This window comes from Microcebus murinus, chromosome 28 (assembly GCF_040939455.1).
Source record: "Microcebus murinus isolate Inina chromosome 28, M.murinus_Inina_mat1.0, whole genome shotgun sequence".
Taxonomy (NCBI): Eukaryota; Metazoa; Chordata; class Mammalia; order Primates; family Cheirogaleidae; genus Microcebus; species Microcebus murinus.
Window position 1 is genome coordinate 2,293,123 of NC_134131.1, and position 19,419 is coordinate 2,312,541.

The 19,419-nt window shown below is 44.2% G+C and overlaps 1 protein-coding gene across 1 annotated transcript; it reads left to right on the forward strand.

Annotated features, from left to right (window-relative positions):
* Nucleotides 1-15,358: 15,358 nt before the first annotated feature.
* On the forward strand, nt 15,359-16,344 carry LOC105868564 (olfactory receptor 1f45-like). The gene has a single exon (XM_012759567.3). It carries the CDS (start codon nt 15,359-15,361, stop codon nt 16,280-16,282), a length of 924 nt encoding a protein of 307 aa, XP_012615021.3. The 3' UTR covers nt 16,283-16,344.
* Nucleotides 16,345-19,419: the final 3,075 nt, after the last annotated feature.

Consider the following 19,419-nt stretch of genomic DNA (forward strand, 5'->3'; position numbering starts at 1 on the left):
CCCCCTCCCCCCTCGAGTCAGAGCTTCAAGTGTGCCCATCCCCCAGTAGGTGCACACCGCATTCATAATGGATGTGTATGCCCATCCCCTCCCCCCACCCGCCCGACACCCGATAAATGTTATTCCTCTATGTCCACTTAGGTGTTGATCAATTCATACCAATTTGCTGGTGAGCACACGTGGTGCTTATTTGTCCATTCTAAGGATACTTCACTTAATAGATTGGGTTCCAGCTCTAGCCAGGAAAACACAAGAGATGCTCTATCACCGTTGTTTCTTATAGCTGAGTAGTACTCCATGGTATACACGTGCCACATTTTATTAATCCACTCATGTATTGATGGGCACTTGGGCTGTTTCCACATCTTTGCAATTGTGAATTGTGCCACTATAAACATCCGAGTGCAGGCGTCTTTTTCATAGAGTGACTTTTGTTCTTTTGGGTAGATGCCCAGTAATGGGATTGCTGGATCAAATGGTAGATCTACTTGTATTGCTTTAAGGTATCTCCATATTGCTTTCTATAGAGGCTGAACTAGTTTGCAGTCCCACCAGCATTGTAGGAGTGTCCCTATCTCTCTGCTTCCACGCCAACATTTATTGTTTTGGGACTTGTTAATAAAGGCCATTCTCACTGGAGATAAGTGATATCTCATTGTGGTTTTGATTTTCATTTCCCTGGTGATGTTTTAAAACTAAGGCTTCTATTTCTTTAGTAGAAATAGAGTTACTAAGAGTTTCCTTTTATTTTATTTGGCATACATTTTGGTAAGTAATGTATTGTCTGGAATTTGTCTATTTCTTCCTAATTCAACTTTGAAAGGTTGTATGTGTCCAGGTGTTTTGGGAAAATCCCAGGACAGTATAGAAAAACATACCCCCAAACTGAGAAGGAGCTGAGAAACCAAAGAATGACTCAGACAAGTCCAGTTTGACAAGTTGGATGAGTTTATTAGAGGTTACCTACAAGGACACTTGCTCTTGGGTGGCATGGGAATTTCTTCCACAAGAGCTTCCTGACATGCAAAATCTGCATCTGCCTACCCTGTGGTGTTGCCTTAAATCCCTTCCCAAAGAGTGACACTGAGCTGTTACATTGCATCATTGCTTGTTCACAGTGAAACAAATCATAGTACCATCATCACAGGCCATCATACAACCCCTGTTATGTTAACGATATTACAACTTTCCATTCGGTGAGGATTTTAGTATTACAACTAGCTAAGGGCACTGTAGGAGAGTGAAAGCATTTTTCAAGCAGTAGGGGCTTGTCTGAGCTGGCCATTTCAGGGCAAGAAAGTGCTGAGCTGCCCAAGAAAGTGCCGGGCACATTTACTGAGCCCAGTAGTTATCTTGGTACTTGCTTAATCTACTTTGTAACAATTCTGCTGAACACTCAAGGCTACCACAGTGTGTCTGTTATGTGGTGTGGAACTTGCATTTTCCCCCCGCATCAGGAATTTGTCCATTTCCTGTAGCTCTTCTAGTTTATCAGTATGTAATTGCTCATAATAACCTCCGATGATCTGTTGTATTTCTGTGGTATTCGTTGTGATGTCTCCTTTTTTTATTCCGATTTTGTTTCTTTGGGTTGTCTCTCTTTTCTTCTTGGTTTTTCCAGCTATGAGTTTATTGATTTATCCTTTCAAGAAACCAACTTTTTGTTTTGTTGATCCTTAGCATTATTTTTTTTAAATCTATATTTTGTTTATTTCTGTTCTGATCTTTATTATTTATTTCCTTCTACTAATTTTGGGTTTGCTTTGTTCCTACTTTTCATGTTCCTTGAGGTGCATTTTTAGACTGTTTATTTGAAATGTTTCTCCTTTTCCAATGTAGGCATTTATTGCTATGAAATTCCCTCCCAGCACTGCCTTTGTCGTATACCATAAGTTTCACTATGTTGTGTTTCCATTTCCATTTGTCTCAAGAAATGTTTTAATTTCCTTGTTAATTTCTTCTTTGACCCCCACCCACCCATGGTCATTCAGGATCATGATGTTCACCTTCCATGTATTTGTGTAAGTCCTGACATTCCTCTTGGTATTGATTTCCAGTTTTATTCCATTGTGGTCTGAAAAGATACTTGATTTTTAAAAATTTACTGTGACTTGTTTTGTGACCTAACGTATGATGTATGCTGGATAATGTTTAATGTGCTGATGAGAAGAATGTGTATTCTGTAGCTGTCGGATGAAATATTCTGTAAATGTCCATTAAGTGCATTTGTCAATGGACTTAAGTCAAAGTTAAATCCAGTATTTCTTTGGTGATTTTTTATTATTATTATTTTCACAATACTCCAGCGGTACAAATGTTTAGATTACATATATTGTCTTTGCCCTGCCCGGGTCAGAGCTAGAAGTGTGTCCATTCACCCAGACAGTGCGGACTGCACCCATGAGGTGTGAATACACCCATCCACTCCTACCTGCCCGACACCTGAAGAATGTTACTAACATATGTGCATGTAAGTGTTGATCAATTAGTACCCATGTGATGGTGAGTACATGTGTGGCTCTTTTTCCATTCTTGTGCTACTTCGCTTAGTAGAATGGGCTTAAGCTCCATCAAGGATAATAATGCAAAAGGTGTTAGTTCGTAATTGCTTTTTGTGGCTCCATGGTATACCACATTTTATTAATCCACTCATGTATTGATGGGCATTTGGGTTGTTTCCACATCTCTGCATTGTGAATTGTGCTGCTATAAACATTCAAGTGCAGATGTCCTTTTTATAGAACTTTTTTTTTTTTTTTTTACTTTGGGTAGATACCCAGTAGTGGGATTGCTAGATCAAATGGTAGTTCTACTTATGGCTCTTTGAGGTATCTCCATAGAGGTTGTACTAGTTTGCTGTCCCACCAGTAGTGTAGGAGTGTTCCTATCTCTCTGCATCCACACCAACATTTGTTGTTTGGGACTTTTACCAAAAAGCTATTCTCTGTGGAGTTAAGTGATATCTAATTGTGCTTTTTGATTAGCTTTTTGCTGATGATAGAGATGTTGAGCATTTTTCATATGTTTCTTGGCTATTAGTCTGTCTTCTTTTGAAAAGTTTCTGTTCATGTCTTTTGCTTACTTTTTAATGGGGTTATTTGATTTTTTTCTTGTTGATTTTCCTGTGTCCTATATAGATTGTAGTTATCAGCCCTGTATCAGATGTAGCATGAAAATATTTCCCCCCATCCTATAGGTTGTCTATTTGCTCTCGTGGTATTTTCCTTGGCTGTGCAGAAGCTTTTTAATTTGATTAGGTAGGATTTATTTATTTTTCTTGTTTCTGTCGTTTGGCATCTTCTTCATAAATTCTTTGCCTAGGCCAATGTCTGTAACCGTTTGCCCAACATTCTCTTCTAGAATTCTTATAGTTTCATGCTTTAGGTTTAAGCATGTTATTCATAGTCAGTTTATATTTGTGAGAGGTGAAAGGTGTGGATCCTGTTTCAGTCTTCTATATGTGGCTATCCAATTTTCCTAGCAGCATGTATTGAATAAGGTTTTTTCCCCAGTGTATGTTTTCATCTGCTCTGTTGAAGATCAGATGGTTGTATGAGGAATAGTTTTATATCTGGGTTCTCAGTTCTGTTCCATTGGTCTATGTTCTGTTCTTGTGCCTGTGCCATTCTGTTTTGGTTAGTATAGCCTTGTAGTATAGTTTGAAGTCTGGGAAATTCATGCCTCTGAATTTTTTCTTTATGTTTAGGATTACTTTTACTATATGGGATCATCTCTGTTTACATACAAAGCATAGAATTATTTTTCTTAGATCTGTGAAAAATGATGTTGGTATTTGAATGGGGATTGCATTGAATCTGGAGATCGCTTTAGGTAGCATAGACATTTTAACAATGTTGATTCTGTTGATCCTTGAACATGGTATTTTTTTTCCATCTGTTGACATCCTCTGCTATTTCTTTGCTAAGTGTTCCGTAGTTCTCCCTATAGAGGTCTTTCACCTCCTCAGTTAAATATAGTCCTAGGTATTTTATTTTCTTTGTTGCTATTGTGAAGGGTATTAAGTTTTGATTTCATTCTCGGTTGGACTATTGTTAGCCTATATGAATGCTACTGATTTGTATACATTGATTTTATAACCTGAAACTTTGCTGAATCTGTTTATCAATTCCACTAGTCTCATAGCAGAATCTTTGGAGTTTTCTAGATATAAGATCATATCATCAGCAAAGAGGGAAAGTTTCACCTTCTCTGACCCCATTTGGATGCTCTTCATTTCCTTCTCTTGTCTGCTCTGGCTAGGACTTCCAGCACTATGTTGAATAGAAGTGGTGGTAGAGGGCAACCTTGTCTGGTTGCAGGTCTACACGGGAATGCTTTCAATTTTTCCCCAGTCAGTATGATTTTGGCTGTGGGTTTGTCCTATATGGCTTCTATCATTTTGAGGCAAGTCCCATCTATACCCATTTTGATAAGTGTTCTTATCATAAAAGGGTGCCATATTTTGTTGAATGCTTTTTCTTCATCTATTAAGAGGCTCATATGGTCTTTGTTTTTACTTCTGTTTATGTGGTGAATTACATACATAGATTTGCATATGTTGAACCATCCCTATATCTCAGGGATGAAGCCCACTTGGTCATGATGGATTATTTTTCTGGTAAGCACCTGAATTTGTTTTGCTAGGATTTTATTTATAATTTTTGCATCTATATTCATAAGCGTTATTGGTCTGTGGTTATCTTTTCCTGTTGAATGATTTCCTGGTTTTGGTATCAGGGTGATGTTGGCTCATAAAGTGTTTTGGAGAGGATTCCTCACTCTCAATGTTGTGGAATAATTTCTGCAGGATATGCACTAGTTCTTCTTTGTAAGTCTGGCAAAATTCAGGTGCGAAAACATTGGGCTTGAGCGTTTTTTTTAGGAAAGTTTTGTATTGCTGCTTCAATTCAGGAATTCTCTTTCTCCCTTATTTAGCCTATGGAGGCTGTGTGTTTCTAGGATTTTGTCCATTTCCTCCATATTTTCAAATTTATGTTCATAGAAATTTTTATGGCATTCATAGATGATATTTTGTATTCCTGTGGTATCAGTTGTCATTTTTCCCTATTGAGCTTATTAGATTCTTTTCTTTTCTGCTTCTGGTTAATCTATTGAGAGGTATGCCAATTTTTTTCCAAATGATTAATTTTTTAATTAATCCTCTGTATAGCTTTTTTTTGTTGTTGTTCATTTAGTTCTGCTTTGATCTTGGTTATTTCTTTTCTTCTGCTGGATTTGTAATTGGTTTGGTCATCCTTTTCCCGGTCTTTGAGATGATTAACAAATTGTTTATTTGTGATCTTTCTGTCTTTTGGACATAGGCATTTATGGATATAAATAGTCCTCTCAGGACTTCTTTAGTTGTGTCCCACGGTTTTTGATAACTTGTGTGTCCTTATCATTTAGTGCAAAGAATATTTTGATTTCCATATTAATTTCCTCCTTGACCCAATAATCATTCAGCAGAAGGTTGTTTAGTTTTCATGACTTTGTGTAGAGATGAGTGTTTCTGTTGGAGTTGATTTCTAATTTTATTCCGCTGTGCTCTGAGAAGATGCATGTTATAATTTTCATGTTTTAAAATTTGTTCAGACATATTTTATAGCTTAGAATATGGTAAATCTTAGAGAATGTCCCATGAGCTGGTGATAAAAATGTATATTCAGTGTTTACTGGGTAGAATGTTCTATAAATATCTGTCAGGCCCATTTATTATACAGATCTGTTTCAGTCCACTGTTTATTTGTTTGTTTTCTGTTTGCAGGGTCTGTACTTTTCTGTCAGAGGTTTGTTGAAATCCCTGACTATTATGGGGCTGCTGTTTATCATTTTGTTTAGATCCAGTAGGATTTGCTTTATGAATCTAGGTGCACCTGAGATAGGTGCATAAATATTTAGAATTGTTATGTCTTCTTGTTGAATTGTACCCTTCACCATTATATAACACCATGATCATCTTTGTCTTTTATTACTTTTATTTATTTGAAGACTAAGTTATCTGAAATCAGAAGTGCTACACCAGCTTTCTTTTGGTTTTCATTTGCATAGAATATAGTTTTCCATCTCTTCACCTTGAGTCTAAATGAATTCTTGTGGGTTATACGTGTTTCTTGAAGACAGGAGATACTTTGCTTGTGTATATTTATTCATTCAGCCAGCCTGTCTTTTTAGTGGCAGTTCAAGCGATTCATATGTACTGAAAGAATTGATAAGTGGGGTGGATTTTTGTTCATCCTGTTAAGTTGAATGTTGTTGCTTTGTTTTCTCTCTTGAGCCATTGTGGTGTCTGACCTCTGATTGTTAGCTTTTGGATGATTTTACACTGGTGAGTGTCTATTTTGCTGATCCATGTGTAATATTGTTCTGAGTACTTCCTGCAGGGTGGGTCTTGTCTTGATGAAGTCCCTCAGTGTTTGCTTGTCTGAAAACATTTTTATTTCTTCCTCATATAAGAAACTTAGTTTTGCAGGATTCAAATTCTAGGCTGGGCATTATTCTGCTTGAGAAGACTGACAGTGGAGCCCGAGTCTGTTCTGGCTTGTAAGGTCTCAGTTAAGAAATTTGAAGTTAGTCTGCTGGGTTTTCCTTTGTAGGTTACCTGCTACTTTCACCTTATGGCTCATAGGAGGGCTTTTTTCATGTTTATTTGGGCACTCTGATGAGTATGTGTTGTGGTGTCTTCCTGTTTGCAATGACTCTCCGAGGAGTCCTTTGAGCTTCTTGTACCTGGCTATCTAGATTTCTAGCAAGGCCAGGAAATTTTCCTCCCTTATTCCTTCAAATAGATTATCCAACCCTTGTGTATTTTCTTCTTCACCCTTATCGATCCCTATGATTCTTATAATAGGACTCTTCACATAATCTCACATTTCTTGTAGGCTTTCCTATTTTCTCCTTTTTTCCCTCGGTTGTTTCTCTACAACTGACTTGTTTAATTCAAAGGTGTTGTCTTCAATCCCTGAGATACTTTATTCTGCTTGATCTAGCCTCTTCTTGAGGCTTTCCACTGTTTTGTAATTCCTTGAATGAATTTTTCATTTACAAAAGCTTCCTCCACCAAGATTCACAACAACACAAAGATGTACATTCTCATCACTCCTATATAACATTGTACTAGAAGTCCTCGCCAGTGTAATGAGGCAAGAAAAGAAGTAAAAGGAAAGATTGAAAAGGAAACAAAAATAAAGCTACCCTATGTGTAGAAGACATGATCCCCTAGGTAGAAAATTCTAAGGAACCTGCACGAGAAAAAACAGAAACAAACAAACAAACCTAAAAATATCCTAGAACTCAGGTTAGCAAGGTCAGGGATATAAATTCAACTCTCAAATATCAGTCATATCTCTACATATCAGCAATGATATATTAAAAGTCATTTCTTTTTTTTTTTTTTTTTTTTTTTTGAGACAGAGTCTTGCTTTGTTGCCCAGGCTAGAGTGAGTGCCGTGGCGTCAGCCTAGCTCACAGCAACCTCAAACTCCTGGGCTCGAGTGATCCTTCTGCCTCAGCCTCCCGGGTAGCTGGGACTACAGGCATGCGCCACCATGCCCGGCTAATTTTATATATATATATCAGTTGGCCAATTAATTTCTTTCTATTTATAGTAGAGACGGGGTCTCGCTCTTGCTCAGGCTGGTTTCGAACTCCTGACCTTGAGCAATCCGCCCGCCTCGGCCTCCCAAGAGCTAGGATTACAGGCGTGAGCCACAGCGCCCGGCCTAAAAGTCATTTCTGAGGCATTATTTATAATGTGTCAAAAAAAATAAAAAATGAAATATCATAAAATGCATACAAAGTATGCTAAAAACAACAAAGGATTTCTCAAAAAATAAAAAGACCTAAATCAATCAAAAGATGTGTAATGTTTCTGGATTGCAAGAATTACTATTGATAAGAAGTCTTCCTGTATTGTTTTCTTAGAAAAAAAAAAGAAAGAAAGGAGAAAATTTAAAAAAAAAAAAAAAGAAAAAAAAAAGAAGTCAACTGCTTTGAAAATAATGAATGGACTTATCAAACAAGTCAAATTAAAACACTTGAAGAGATTTTCTTTTTTACTGGAAATTGACAAGCTGATTTTAAAATGTATATGGAAAGGTAAATGAACTAGAATAGCAAAATAATACTGAGAAAGAACAAAGATGACAGATTCATATTACCTAATTTTAAGACTCACTATAAAGTTACAATAGTTTTACCAAAGCATACACATATGGAACAATGGAACTCAGCAAAGTTCAGAAATAGAGCCACTCAGACATGGTGAACTGATTTTACATAAAGGTGCCAAAGCAAGTCAATGGGGGGAAAATAATCTTCTCAACGGATAGTAATGCAACAATTAAATAGTCATATTGAAAAACATTTAAAAAGATCCTTACCTCATACCATATACAAAATTAACTCCAAATGGGTCATAAACATAAATGTAAAACTTAAAATTATAAATTTCTAGGAGAAAGCATAGAAGTAAATCCTTGCAATCTTGGGTTAGGCAAAGATTGTATAGGTACATCAACAAAAGATTGGTATACAAACTTTTTAAAATTACAAATTAGATGTCAGCAAAACTAAAAACATTTTTCCTCGAAAATACTGTTGTGATGCATTGTCAGTTTTACCAGGAAAAAAAAAAAAAAGAAAAGAGAAGTACTGTTAAGAAAGTGAAAAGACAAGCCACAAACTAGGATAAATTATTCCCAAATGCTATATCTGATAAAGAATTAGTAACCGGAATATGTGAAGAACTCTCAAAATTTTTAAATAAGAAAATAAATAACCTAATTTAGAATTGGGTAAAAGATTTGAACAGACACTTTCCTGAAAAAAATATGTGGATGAAAAAGAAGCACATGAAAAGATGCCCAACTTCACTCTTCCTCAGAAATGGAAATGAAAATCACAATGAAATAATATGTCGTATCCCCATTAGAATGGCTTTTATAAAACCCTGAAAATATCCTGAATGTGCAGAGCAAGGGAAACTCTTGTGCTCTGCCACAGGGAATGCAAAATGGTGCAACTACTTTGGAAAACACTTTGGGCAGTTTCTTAAACATATGGTTATTATATTAGAGAGCTCAGGTTGTCACAAGATAATACAATAGACTGGGTGGCTTAAACAACAGAAATTTATTTTCTCACAGTTCTGGAGGCTCGAAGTGCAAGGTCAAGGTTCTGACTCATTCTGCTTCTGGCAAGGGCTGTCTCCTTGGCTTGGGGATGGCCGCCTTCCTTCTGCATCCTCACATGGACTTTCGTTGTGCCTGCACCAACAGAGAGAAGAGAGCGAGCTCTGGTGTCTCTTTTTATAAGGACACTAATCCTGTTGGATCAGGCCCACATCCTCATAGCCTCATTTAACCTCAATACTTCTTTAAGGGTTCTAGCTCCAAATACAGCCACCCTGGGGGTTAGTGTTGGGAAATAGGCTAAGAGACATGAAAGGTTTCAGGAGTTTTGCAGGGCTTTGCCTTGAAGGAATCTGTGGACATGTGAGTTCACAGAATAGAAGCTGCTTCCAACAAGAGGGGCATTGTCAGAGGACGTTTGCAAAGCAACGTTTCTTTGTTGCTGCCGGCCCTCGCCTTGAGCTTTCTTGCAAGGCAGAAGCTCGGTTTGGGTCCCTGGCAGAGAAGCTGATTAAAATCCCTGCCCAGCAGATAATGTTGCAGCTGGAGCTACCCTAGACTTCAAGGCTATTCCTGCTTCACTCCTGACCACGTGGCTCTGTGTTTGGAAGAATTACAGTAGTACACAGACTCAGTGTTCTCATTTTATGCATTTTATCTTTAATTTGTATGCTAGGTCTGTTTCTCACTCTGGGCTTAACATGCTTATCTTAGAAAAATTGTGTAACTGTCTATTCTTGTAGAGAGAACTCGGTAAGGTTCCCCTGGAAACCTCAAAAAGTGAGCTGTGCACGTACTTCTCTAACGAAAGACAAGTATTTGCTGTAACAATAAACACTGATGGGGGACTTTGCTCGTGGGCTCACAGCTCAAGAGAATGCTGGAGGCCCCCTCATTCGCCCGTCATTTAAACTGCACTTTGTCTCCGTCTCAATCATTTCTCTGGCTATATTATTTCTTCATTTCCTATTATTTCCAAATCCCTTGCGACGATCCTGCCTTGGGGCCTGTTTGCTGGGAGAGTAGCTAACTCTGGGCAGTTAGGGCTTCAACATGAGAATTTTAGGGGATACAAATATTCAGTCCATAGACACAGCAACCAAACTCCTAGCTATTTAACCAAGACAAATAAAAAGTTATATTTACAAAACCCTGTGTACAATTGGTTGTAGCAACTTCATTCATCATGCATGCACCTGGAAACAGCTCAAATGTCCTTGAACGGATGGATGGAGTAACAAATGGTGGTTCACCAAAACAACTAGATACTACTCAGCCACAAAACTGAGCACACTATTGACACACAAAAACCAGTGACTGCTAGAGGCTGGCGTTTGGATAGGGGCTAACTACAAAGGGGCACTAGGGACATTTTTGGAAGTCATTGAACTATTTGATACCTTCACTGTGATGGTGGTTACCATACTGGATGCACGTGTCAAAGTTAATAGAGCCAGCAGCCAAAATGGATTATTTTTACTGTATATAAAGTACACTTTAAATTTTAAGAATCTAACAAAAGCTATGGGCTTTTTTACTATATTTCTTTTACTATATTTCTTCATCAAATAATAAAATTATTTGATGACCAGAGAACATGATCTCTAAAGTCTATATTTCATGCACTTCTTAAGGCTTTTATTACAATCAATGACATGTTTTAATTAATCTTAATTTTCTTGGACTTTAAGAGATATACATTTATATCGTATCATACATAAGATACAATTATGTGTATGTTTGTTATTATATATGTGTCTATTTGTTTATTTGGTTAAGATTTTTAAATCATACTTTTTATTTCATAATTCCAACCCCTCATCATCACTGTGTATTTTGGACCACTAGGATGATTGAGCTGGAGAAATGCATAATAAAGTATTCCAGTAAAAGCACACATTTAGTAAAACGCTGCTTGGAGTTCTAAGAGTGTTCAGCATTCTGTTTAGGGATTCTTACATTTTGCATACAGTTTCTCAACTGCTAAAATGTTTTTGTTTATGATATATTTCATGATCACAAAGTATACCCCGCTCTGCGCTCCTCCTCTCACTGTTTTCCCAGACTGTGAACAGGCTAAGAAAAGGGAGTTTGAACATCCAAGGTTGTGCGGGAAGTGTCTGCACCAGAGCTGAGCTTCTCCTGCTCCAAGTTTCGGTGCCCAGACAGAATACAAACAACAGAAACTTTGAGTATCTCTAATGAGGACTTCTGAGGAATCAACCCTAGGGTCACCCAAATTAGCAACTAGCTCTGCCCTGATCCCTGTGGAAATCCCGCTGCCCAGGGATGGACGAACCTACTAATTTGCTCCCAATCCCCCAAGCCTGGCCTGTGGGCCCCACAGGGGCTCATGCTGTGTCCCCCAGTGAGAACGGGTGCCTCGATCCCCAGCCCCAGCTGAGAAATTCCCAGGGTCCAGGGTCCGGGCGGGTCTACAGAGATGGGGAGTCCGTGACAGCATCTGACAGCCGCGGACAGCAGCCGGGTAAGCAGGGCTGGGAGAGCCGGTGGGGCGCGGTCGCCGCGCCGCAGACAGACCCGCGTGTACACGCGCGCACAGACTGACATTGGGAATAGATACCCACTAGATCCCTTTGCATCTCGCCGCGTTCAGAGGGGGCAGCGACTCTCGGTCTGCGGTGTGCAGCCCTCTCCCCGTCAGGACGCACGTCCGCTGGGGACTGGCAGGCAGGTGGCACCGTGGGGACAGGAGGGGGGGCAGTGGGAAGGGAAGGAGGCAGCGGGGCTCGCGGCGCCAGCATCAGCCAGTGTAGACTCCTGAAGCCTGGCCAGGAGCTCGGAGCCCAGAGCCCCTCTCCCCCCACCCAGAGAGAGTCTCGGTCCCCCACGACCGTGCGCCCCGCCCTGATGTCCACCTCTGTGCCACACGCTTGTCTGTGCTCTGCCACCTCGGCCTGTGGCCACTCAGGGAAGGAGCCCCAGGGAGGCTACTCGGGTCCCTGCGGAGCCGCGCGGGTGCAGGCCGGGGCGGGGCCGGGCCGGGGCCGGGGTGGGAGCAGCCCTGGTGTGAGGTCCGGGAGCCGGAACACTCAACGCTGCTGACAGGTCAGCTGTCGCCGCCACCGTCCCTGGGCGACCGACTCACAGGCAGGACAGCAGGATCAACTTGTCTAAGTCACAGGAACCCGACACTTTGCCCAGGGCTGGCAGGGGCCGCCCCTCTGAGGCAGCCGAGGGCCGAGCGGAAGCAGCACCCAGAGGCCGGTGGCGAGTGTCCACTCAGAGTGACAGGCGCCTGCAGTGTGACCCACTCCCGGGACTCTCAGCGTGTGGGGTTCAAACCAGGACGTGACAGCCTTTGTTTTCTCGTAACTAATCTTCTCTCGGCTGCTTTCATTGAAAAGTTCTGGCCAGACCCCAGCGTGTTGGACATGACGCACTGAAGTCCCTCTCGGTCACCAATACCCACGTCAGCCGTCCCCCGTCCCGCGTGTTTCCCGGCTGGAGGACGGGTGGCGGGGACGCGGGTTGAGGCCCAGTCTCCACCCTTGTCCTCTCCCGAGCCCGTCTCCCGAGCTGGTCGGGGAAGGAGGGGTCCGGGAGGTGCCAGTCCCCACCGCGCAGGGACGCCGCCCCTCCTGCCGCCCGGCTGTCCCCGCTGCGTGGCGGGACTCACCAGCTCCGGGGACGCGGGCAGACGGCTGTGCGGGGCCGCGTGTCCGGGGGTCTCTGGTGGGTGACCCCCGCCGTCACCCTCCACTGCCCGGAGCCCCTGGCAGGGAGCTCGAGCTGGGGCGCAGCGCGTCGTTGTTGTCACCTTCCCTCGCAGGCGCCGCTTCTGCCCTGGGAGCAGCCCTGTGCTCCGAGCCAGGTGCCTTCCGGGGGCCACCGGCCACGCCCTGGTCGCGCCAGCACGCGGGGCCTCTCCGTGTCCCCACCCTCGCTCTGCTCCCTCTGCTCTGCTCAGAGCGCACGAGGTTTGGCCAGACGTGCCTTCGCCCAGGGGCGCGCGCCAGCAAGAACCAAACAGGGTGTCCGCGTCCCGCCAGCGCCACCGTCGCCGCGGCGATCTCAGAGCCCTCCCCCCTGCAGGGCCGGGAGCGTCTGTCCCCTCCCGGTGCCTGTGACAGGAGGCCCGGCCGCTCCTCTGGACAGCCGCCCCTCGTGTCTCTGTCCCTCCGCGGACTGACCCGGGACGGCCCGGCGGGTCTCGCGGGCCGGGTCATCGGCAGTCGCGGACGCACGTGGCCCACACCCGTGCCCGGGGCTCGCCCCGCGCGGTTTGGAGTCTTCACAGCTGGTCTTCCTGCGTCTCCCGCTTATCCGCAGGGGACAGACCGCACGGAGAGCCCACGCCACCCGCTGCGCCCCCCCCCCCCCCCCCCCCCCGCCATTCCCGCTGCGGGCAGCGAGTCAGGCCGTGCCCATGTGCGCCTCGGCGCGCCAGGACGGCGCTGCGCGAACACTGCTGCGCCTTCCCTGACGCCACGCCGAGCCCCAACTCCACATTCCACGAGAGTCAGCCTCTCCCCGGCACCTTCCTTCCATATCTCTGGACACAGCCTAGTCCCGTCCCGCCACCTGCAGTCTGTGCTGTAAGTTGTGAGAAAATAACTTCAGATCTTCCCAATTTACACGGGTTTTGCCCTTTAACTCTCAAGATGCTAGGACTCTTCACTGTCCCAGGTGATCTACGTCCAACCGCCTGTCTCCCAAATGTGCTGTCTATACCACTGTCTATACTGTCTATATTGCCTATAATTCCTATACTGTCTATACTGCCTATACTGTCTATAGTGTCTATACTGCCTATACTGTCTATACTGTCTATAGTGTCTATAGTGTCTATACTGCCTATACTGTCTATACTGCCTATACTGTCTATAGTGTCTATACTGTCTATAGTGTCTATACTGTCTATACTGCCTATACTGCCTATACTGTCTATAGTGTCTATAGTGTCTATACTGTCTATACTGCCTATACTGTCTATACTGCCTATACTGTCTATGCTGCCTATACTGCCTATACTGCCTATAGTGTCTATACTGTCTATAGTGTCTATGCTGTCTATACTGCCTATACTGCCAGAGCAAGTGGAGAGGACTGGGGCTTTACCCTCTCCAGAAATTCTATCTCCTCTCTTGTTTATTATCCAAACACTGTGAATTATTTTTTTTTCTTAACCAACGCCCCTTTAAACACTGTGACTTCTTTAAGGATTATTGAAGCCCCAGTGTTTTGCAACAGTATTAATTTCTAAATGCTGGGATCATGGTTTAGATATACCCCATGATTTTGCTCTCTATAAATCTCTCCCTTTCATTCTAAAAATAATACTGAGTCCTAAACCGAACTGATTCTCTTATTGTGGCTAGCATAAGGGGAACAGAATTCTCTTGGCAGATTCGTGCACATAGAAACCTCACCAGCAAGCTTCGCTCAACAAGCCAACAAGGACGTCTTGATGCTGTGCAGTTCCTAGGTTGTTGAGGACGGACCATCAGGGAGACCCCTCAAAGCCTACAAGCAGCAACGTCCTGGGAAAATGTAAGAGGCCTGGAGTGAATTTGAGGGCGTTGTATAAAATAGCACTTTATCAAGGTAAAAGCATTTATGACCTTGATCAAATTTCTAAATGTCCTTGCTTTTACCTTTTCCTTCTTCTAAATGAAGCTCGTTATATCTACCTGGCAGATTCTAATATGGATAAAATGGGAAAATGCACACCAAGCAAGAGCACAGTGCCTGGCACTGGGTTAATCAACAAATGGTAGTTAATCAAAATCTGGAAGGGAAACCAGGGAGGAATTTAAAGAAATGTTTTTTTTCTCTTTTAGGACTGCTAAATGTCTGTTGGGGACTGTCACCTAAAGTCTCTGAGTCTCTGATTCTTACTCATCATTCATAGGGTCAAAAGAAAGAATGTATGTGAAAGTACTTCGTACAAACTAGCTGTTTAGTAAATGTTAGTGAAGTAAAGCTATATGTAAGCAAACATAATTAAACATTAAAATTAACCAGCTGTTGATGTCCATAATACTAACTCCATGGAATTACCTAATGTGAATTAATTCCCAAACAAAACAAAACGTATAACATAAAATTTTGCTCAGATGATGACATTACCAATCTTATTTGATTTTATATTTGAAATGATATTAATAAACCCACGATGTGGTGTCATTAAAATTTGCAATCTCTAAACAATAGTCGGAGCCCAGTAAATTAAATCTTTCTTCTAACCACATTTCCCCCCCACAGACATGGACAGAAACAACCAGACTGGATTCACAGAATTCCTTCTCCTGGGACTCTCTGGGCAGCCAGAGCAGGAAGAGGTTCTCTTCGGTTTCTTCCTGTGGATGTATCTGGTCACCATCGCTGGGAACATGCTCATCACGCTGGCCATCAGCTGTGACAGTCATCTCCATACGCCCATGTACTTCTTCTTGGCCAACCTCTCCTGTGTTGACATCTGCTTTCCATCAGTCACCGTCCCCAAGATGCTGGTGAATCACGTGTTGGGAAGCAAGTCTATGTCTTATGCGGAATGTATGACCCAGATCTACTTCCTCCTCACTTTCGGCAACATGGACGGCTTCCTCCTGAGCGTGATGGCCTACGACCGCTACGTAGCCGTGTGCTGCCCACTGCACTACGCCATGCGCATGAGGCCCAGACTCTGTGTCCTTCTGGTGGCCGTGTCCTGGCTCATTACACACCTGCATGCTCTTCTCCACACCATTCTCATGGTCCGACTCACATTTTGTTCCGACAATGCCGTGCACCACTTCTTCTGTGACCCTGATGCTATTCTGAGGCTCTCTTGTTCTGATACCCTTATCAATGAAATGATGCGCTTCACTGTGAGCGCACTGGTATTTCTGACACCATTTACATGCATCGTTGTTTCGTATGCTTGCATCTTCTCCACGGTCCTGAGGTCGCCGTCTGTCCGTGGGATAAGGAAAGCCCTGTCCACGTGTGGCTCCCACCTCACTGTGGTGTCCCTGTTCTACGGGGCTATCCTGGGCGTCTACATGCACCCTTCCTCCTCCTACTCAGTTCAGGACACGGTGGCCACTGTCATCTTCACAGTGGTGACACCACTGGTCAATCCCTTCATCTACAGCCTCCGGAATCATGACATGAAGGGAGCCATAAAGAAACTAATTCTCAGGTTCTAGAATTATAATTTTTAGAGCTGAGAGGACTCTTGGAAATCATACATTTGTTCATTTTACAAACAGAGAAGGGGGGACAGCAATAGTTGCAAAACTCACCTATAACTATTCCTCTTATTGGCGATACATGATCATGATCATGATTTTAGATAATGAGGCTGTACATATATTATAAAACTATTAAATTGTTATTTATAAAAAGGTCTGGTTCTAAGGCATTCATTTCACAAACAAGAAAAACTGAGGGTCAGACACATGTGAATCTATTTTATCAGATGGGTCCGGCAACCCTCTTAAGACAGTGGCAGCCACAATGATCTGGGAATTTCAAAGGACTTCAGAGCAGACTCTCAGAGTCAATTGCTCTCGATAGCCTCACACGCGAGATTCTACAATTATCCCATCTCTAGACTCACAGAAAGGCTGCCTTGGCCAGGGCTGTCCTAGTAACTGTTGATTACTGACTCGTCTTGTCTGCTGTTAAAATCTTTGGTCATCACTGAGTCAGGTATTTCTTCCTGTGTCCTAGGCTTGTGTCCCTCTCCAACTTCTCACAATCAAACCCTACCCTTAGCCTGCCCCACCCCACAGCCCAATCTACCTTTTTGGTGTTTTGTTAGCCAGCACAATTATCGGCCAGGAACAGGCAGGAAGAGGCACCAGATAGCAACTATACTTTCTCAAGGAACCCTGGGGTACCCTTCAAGTTTAAGTGGGCTGCAGGAAGCAGAGATTCCCTCCCAGCTGAGGTGTCTAGACTTACTATAGCACCTTAGGGACACAGGGACATGAACTAATTATAGGACTTGATTGAACTCAGGACTCCTGGTTCCAAGTCTAGAGTTGCTGTACTCTGCAGGGCCAAGTGTCCTGTAGTCCAAGCTTCTATTCTACAACTGGGGACTACGAGCCCACCAGGCCCATTCCCACCTTCTCTTTCCTGATGTCCAGAGGGTACTCACTTAAGTCTCCAGGGACCAGTCTCCAATGGCCCTCCCCTTGCTGGCCCTCTTCCCTCTCCTCCTCTCCTTTCTCAATTCATTCCGCTCTTGGGGCTATCAGTGCTCATTGTCCTCACTCTTGGCCCTTCCTGACTTGGTCCTGACACTGACCTTCAACCACAAGAGGCTCCTGGTGAACCTCACTGCCCCTGCCTCTCCCTGCACATCTCTATCCTGCCCACAGGGTCAGTTCCATCCTCCTGGAACACTGACTGGGACCTGTCAGCCCATCCACAGACAGAATATTGAAGACCTCGAGATAAGTCCAAATATTCTTGCTTCCAAACACAATGCCTGACATGATTTGGCCTCAACCTATACTTACAGCTTTATTTCTTATCAACCCACTTATTTATATCTTTCACGCTTTGTCTCTCCTGATTCTCTTCCTCCTTCCTTCATCAGTCTCTGTTGAAAGACTCCCCTGATTTTTTTGAAACCCTAATAATTGTCCATTTCCCTTAGCTCGTTTAGCAATCACACCCCACAGACGTGCGCTGAGCACCCAGCAAGGGCTTCTCAGCCTGGAGTGTGTGGGCTCCCAGGAGGGGACATCAGGGTGCCATGGCAACCTGGCTACATGGGACAGACTTGGCGTGTCCTTCTGAACTGCCAGTCTGATTTTAGAGGTGGTTCAGTACAAAGGCTTGAGATGTCATAACATGGACTACGTGTTGGCGTTTGAGGTCGTATGGCTCATTTTGGTCTCAGCATATTCTCCCTTGCATGCCCCATGTCTGCATAGAATCCCTCCTGATATTCCATTACATGCTCGTTCTGAGAAAGTCCCACGGCGTACATTGGAAGTAACGTCTCCAGTGCTCGGTAGAGTTGTCGTCCTCCTAAATCATCATGTTTTGGAAAACACGGATGACAGCCTAAGGGAAGCCGGGAAGTGAGCGATCCTAGACAGCAAACGTCAGAGCAGTAAAATTCAAAACCGAGGGAGCTGGAGTAGTGGAAAGAGTTCACTAAATTCTAGCACCCAAGGAGGCTGCAGGGCTGAGGCATGACTTGGCTTTTACTGCTCAGTGTCTCTCCCTCCCTCTGCTCTCGCTGTGGGGAGGAGAGTGGGGACGGAAGGAAGCCCATGAGCAGACTGCAGGTGCAGAGTCAAAGGCAAACTCACCTGCACCCACATGGTCCCCCCAACCCGGTGCACCCCAGGGAGAAGTCACCACGTGCCACACCGAGAAGCCTGCCTGAAAGGGGGAAAGGAGCCCCTAAAAGTTCAGCAGCGTGGCGTGTGCAGAAAGCGGACAGGCCCCTGTCTTTGTCGGCCTGGCCACAGTGTGAGAGGTCGTGCACGGGTTCATGCCACATCAGCCTCGGGTCTTTACACCTCCTGCTGCTGGCGGCCACCGTCCACTGCGTCTTCCCTGGGCTGCCGGCATCCCTTCTCAGGCCGGCGGCGCAGGGACATGCAGAAAGGAGGGCGCTCCGGGGCTCGGGTAGCGTCACCCCTGCCGCGGTTTGCAGGCAGCGTGAGGCACGCACAGGACATGCACTGTTCACAGCTGGAGCTCAGCCTCACGCATCCTCTTCCTTGAGAAGCAGGCACAGTGCCAGGCTGGCAGAGTCCCCAGGGGGCCGCGGGGACATCAGGATTGTGTCTGGTGATTTACCCTCCAGGGCCTGAGTTAGCAGGCACCAACCTGTGCCAAGAGCCTCCGCTCCTGCTGGGAGGACCCCCTGAGGCCCCACCACTCCCTCCTTCCTGTAGGCAGTTTCCCACTCCTGCTAATTAACCATGGGAGACCAGCTCTTTGCAAGACAATTAAAACAATTTGAAAGTTGGACTTCAGCTCAGTGAGTGTTGAAATAGAGGCTCAGGCCTCTTCCCAGAACAGGTCCCCAGAGGCCGCTCTCCCTGGAGAGGGTCACAGCCTTGAAGGTATTTTCCAGTGTCGTGGAATCACTTCCCCTCAACTTGTCCTCCCAGCGTCCACCCCAAGGCTAGGCCTACCAGGGAGTCTTCCGGGAGAGCCTGCTAATGTCTCTGATGAGCTGAAGAGGCCCTTCCTGCCATCGTCTGCTTATTGCAAACTTCTAGAAATTGTCGTTGTCCTGCCTGTATTCTTTTGTTTCTTCGTGCATCGGGGAGGAAGCTAAGCTTTCCGGTACTTTCTGTCTTACGGT

Coding starts and splice junctions, on each gene's coding strand:
- LOC105868564 (XM_012759567.3), top strand. CDS start 15,359: ATGGACAGAAACAACCAGACTGGATTCACAGAATTCCTTCTCCTGGGA.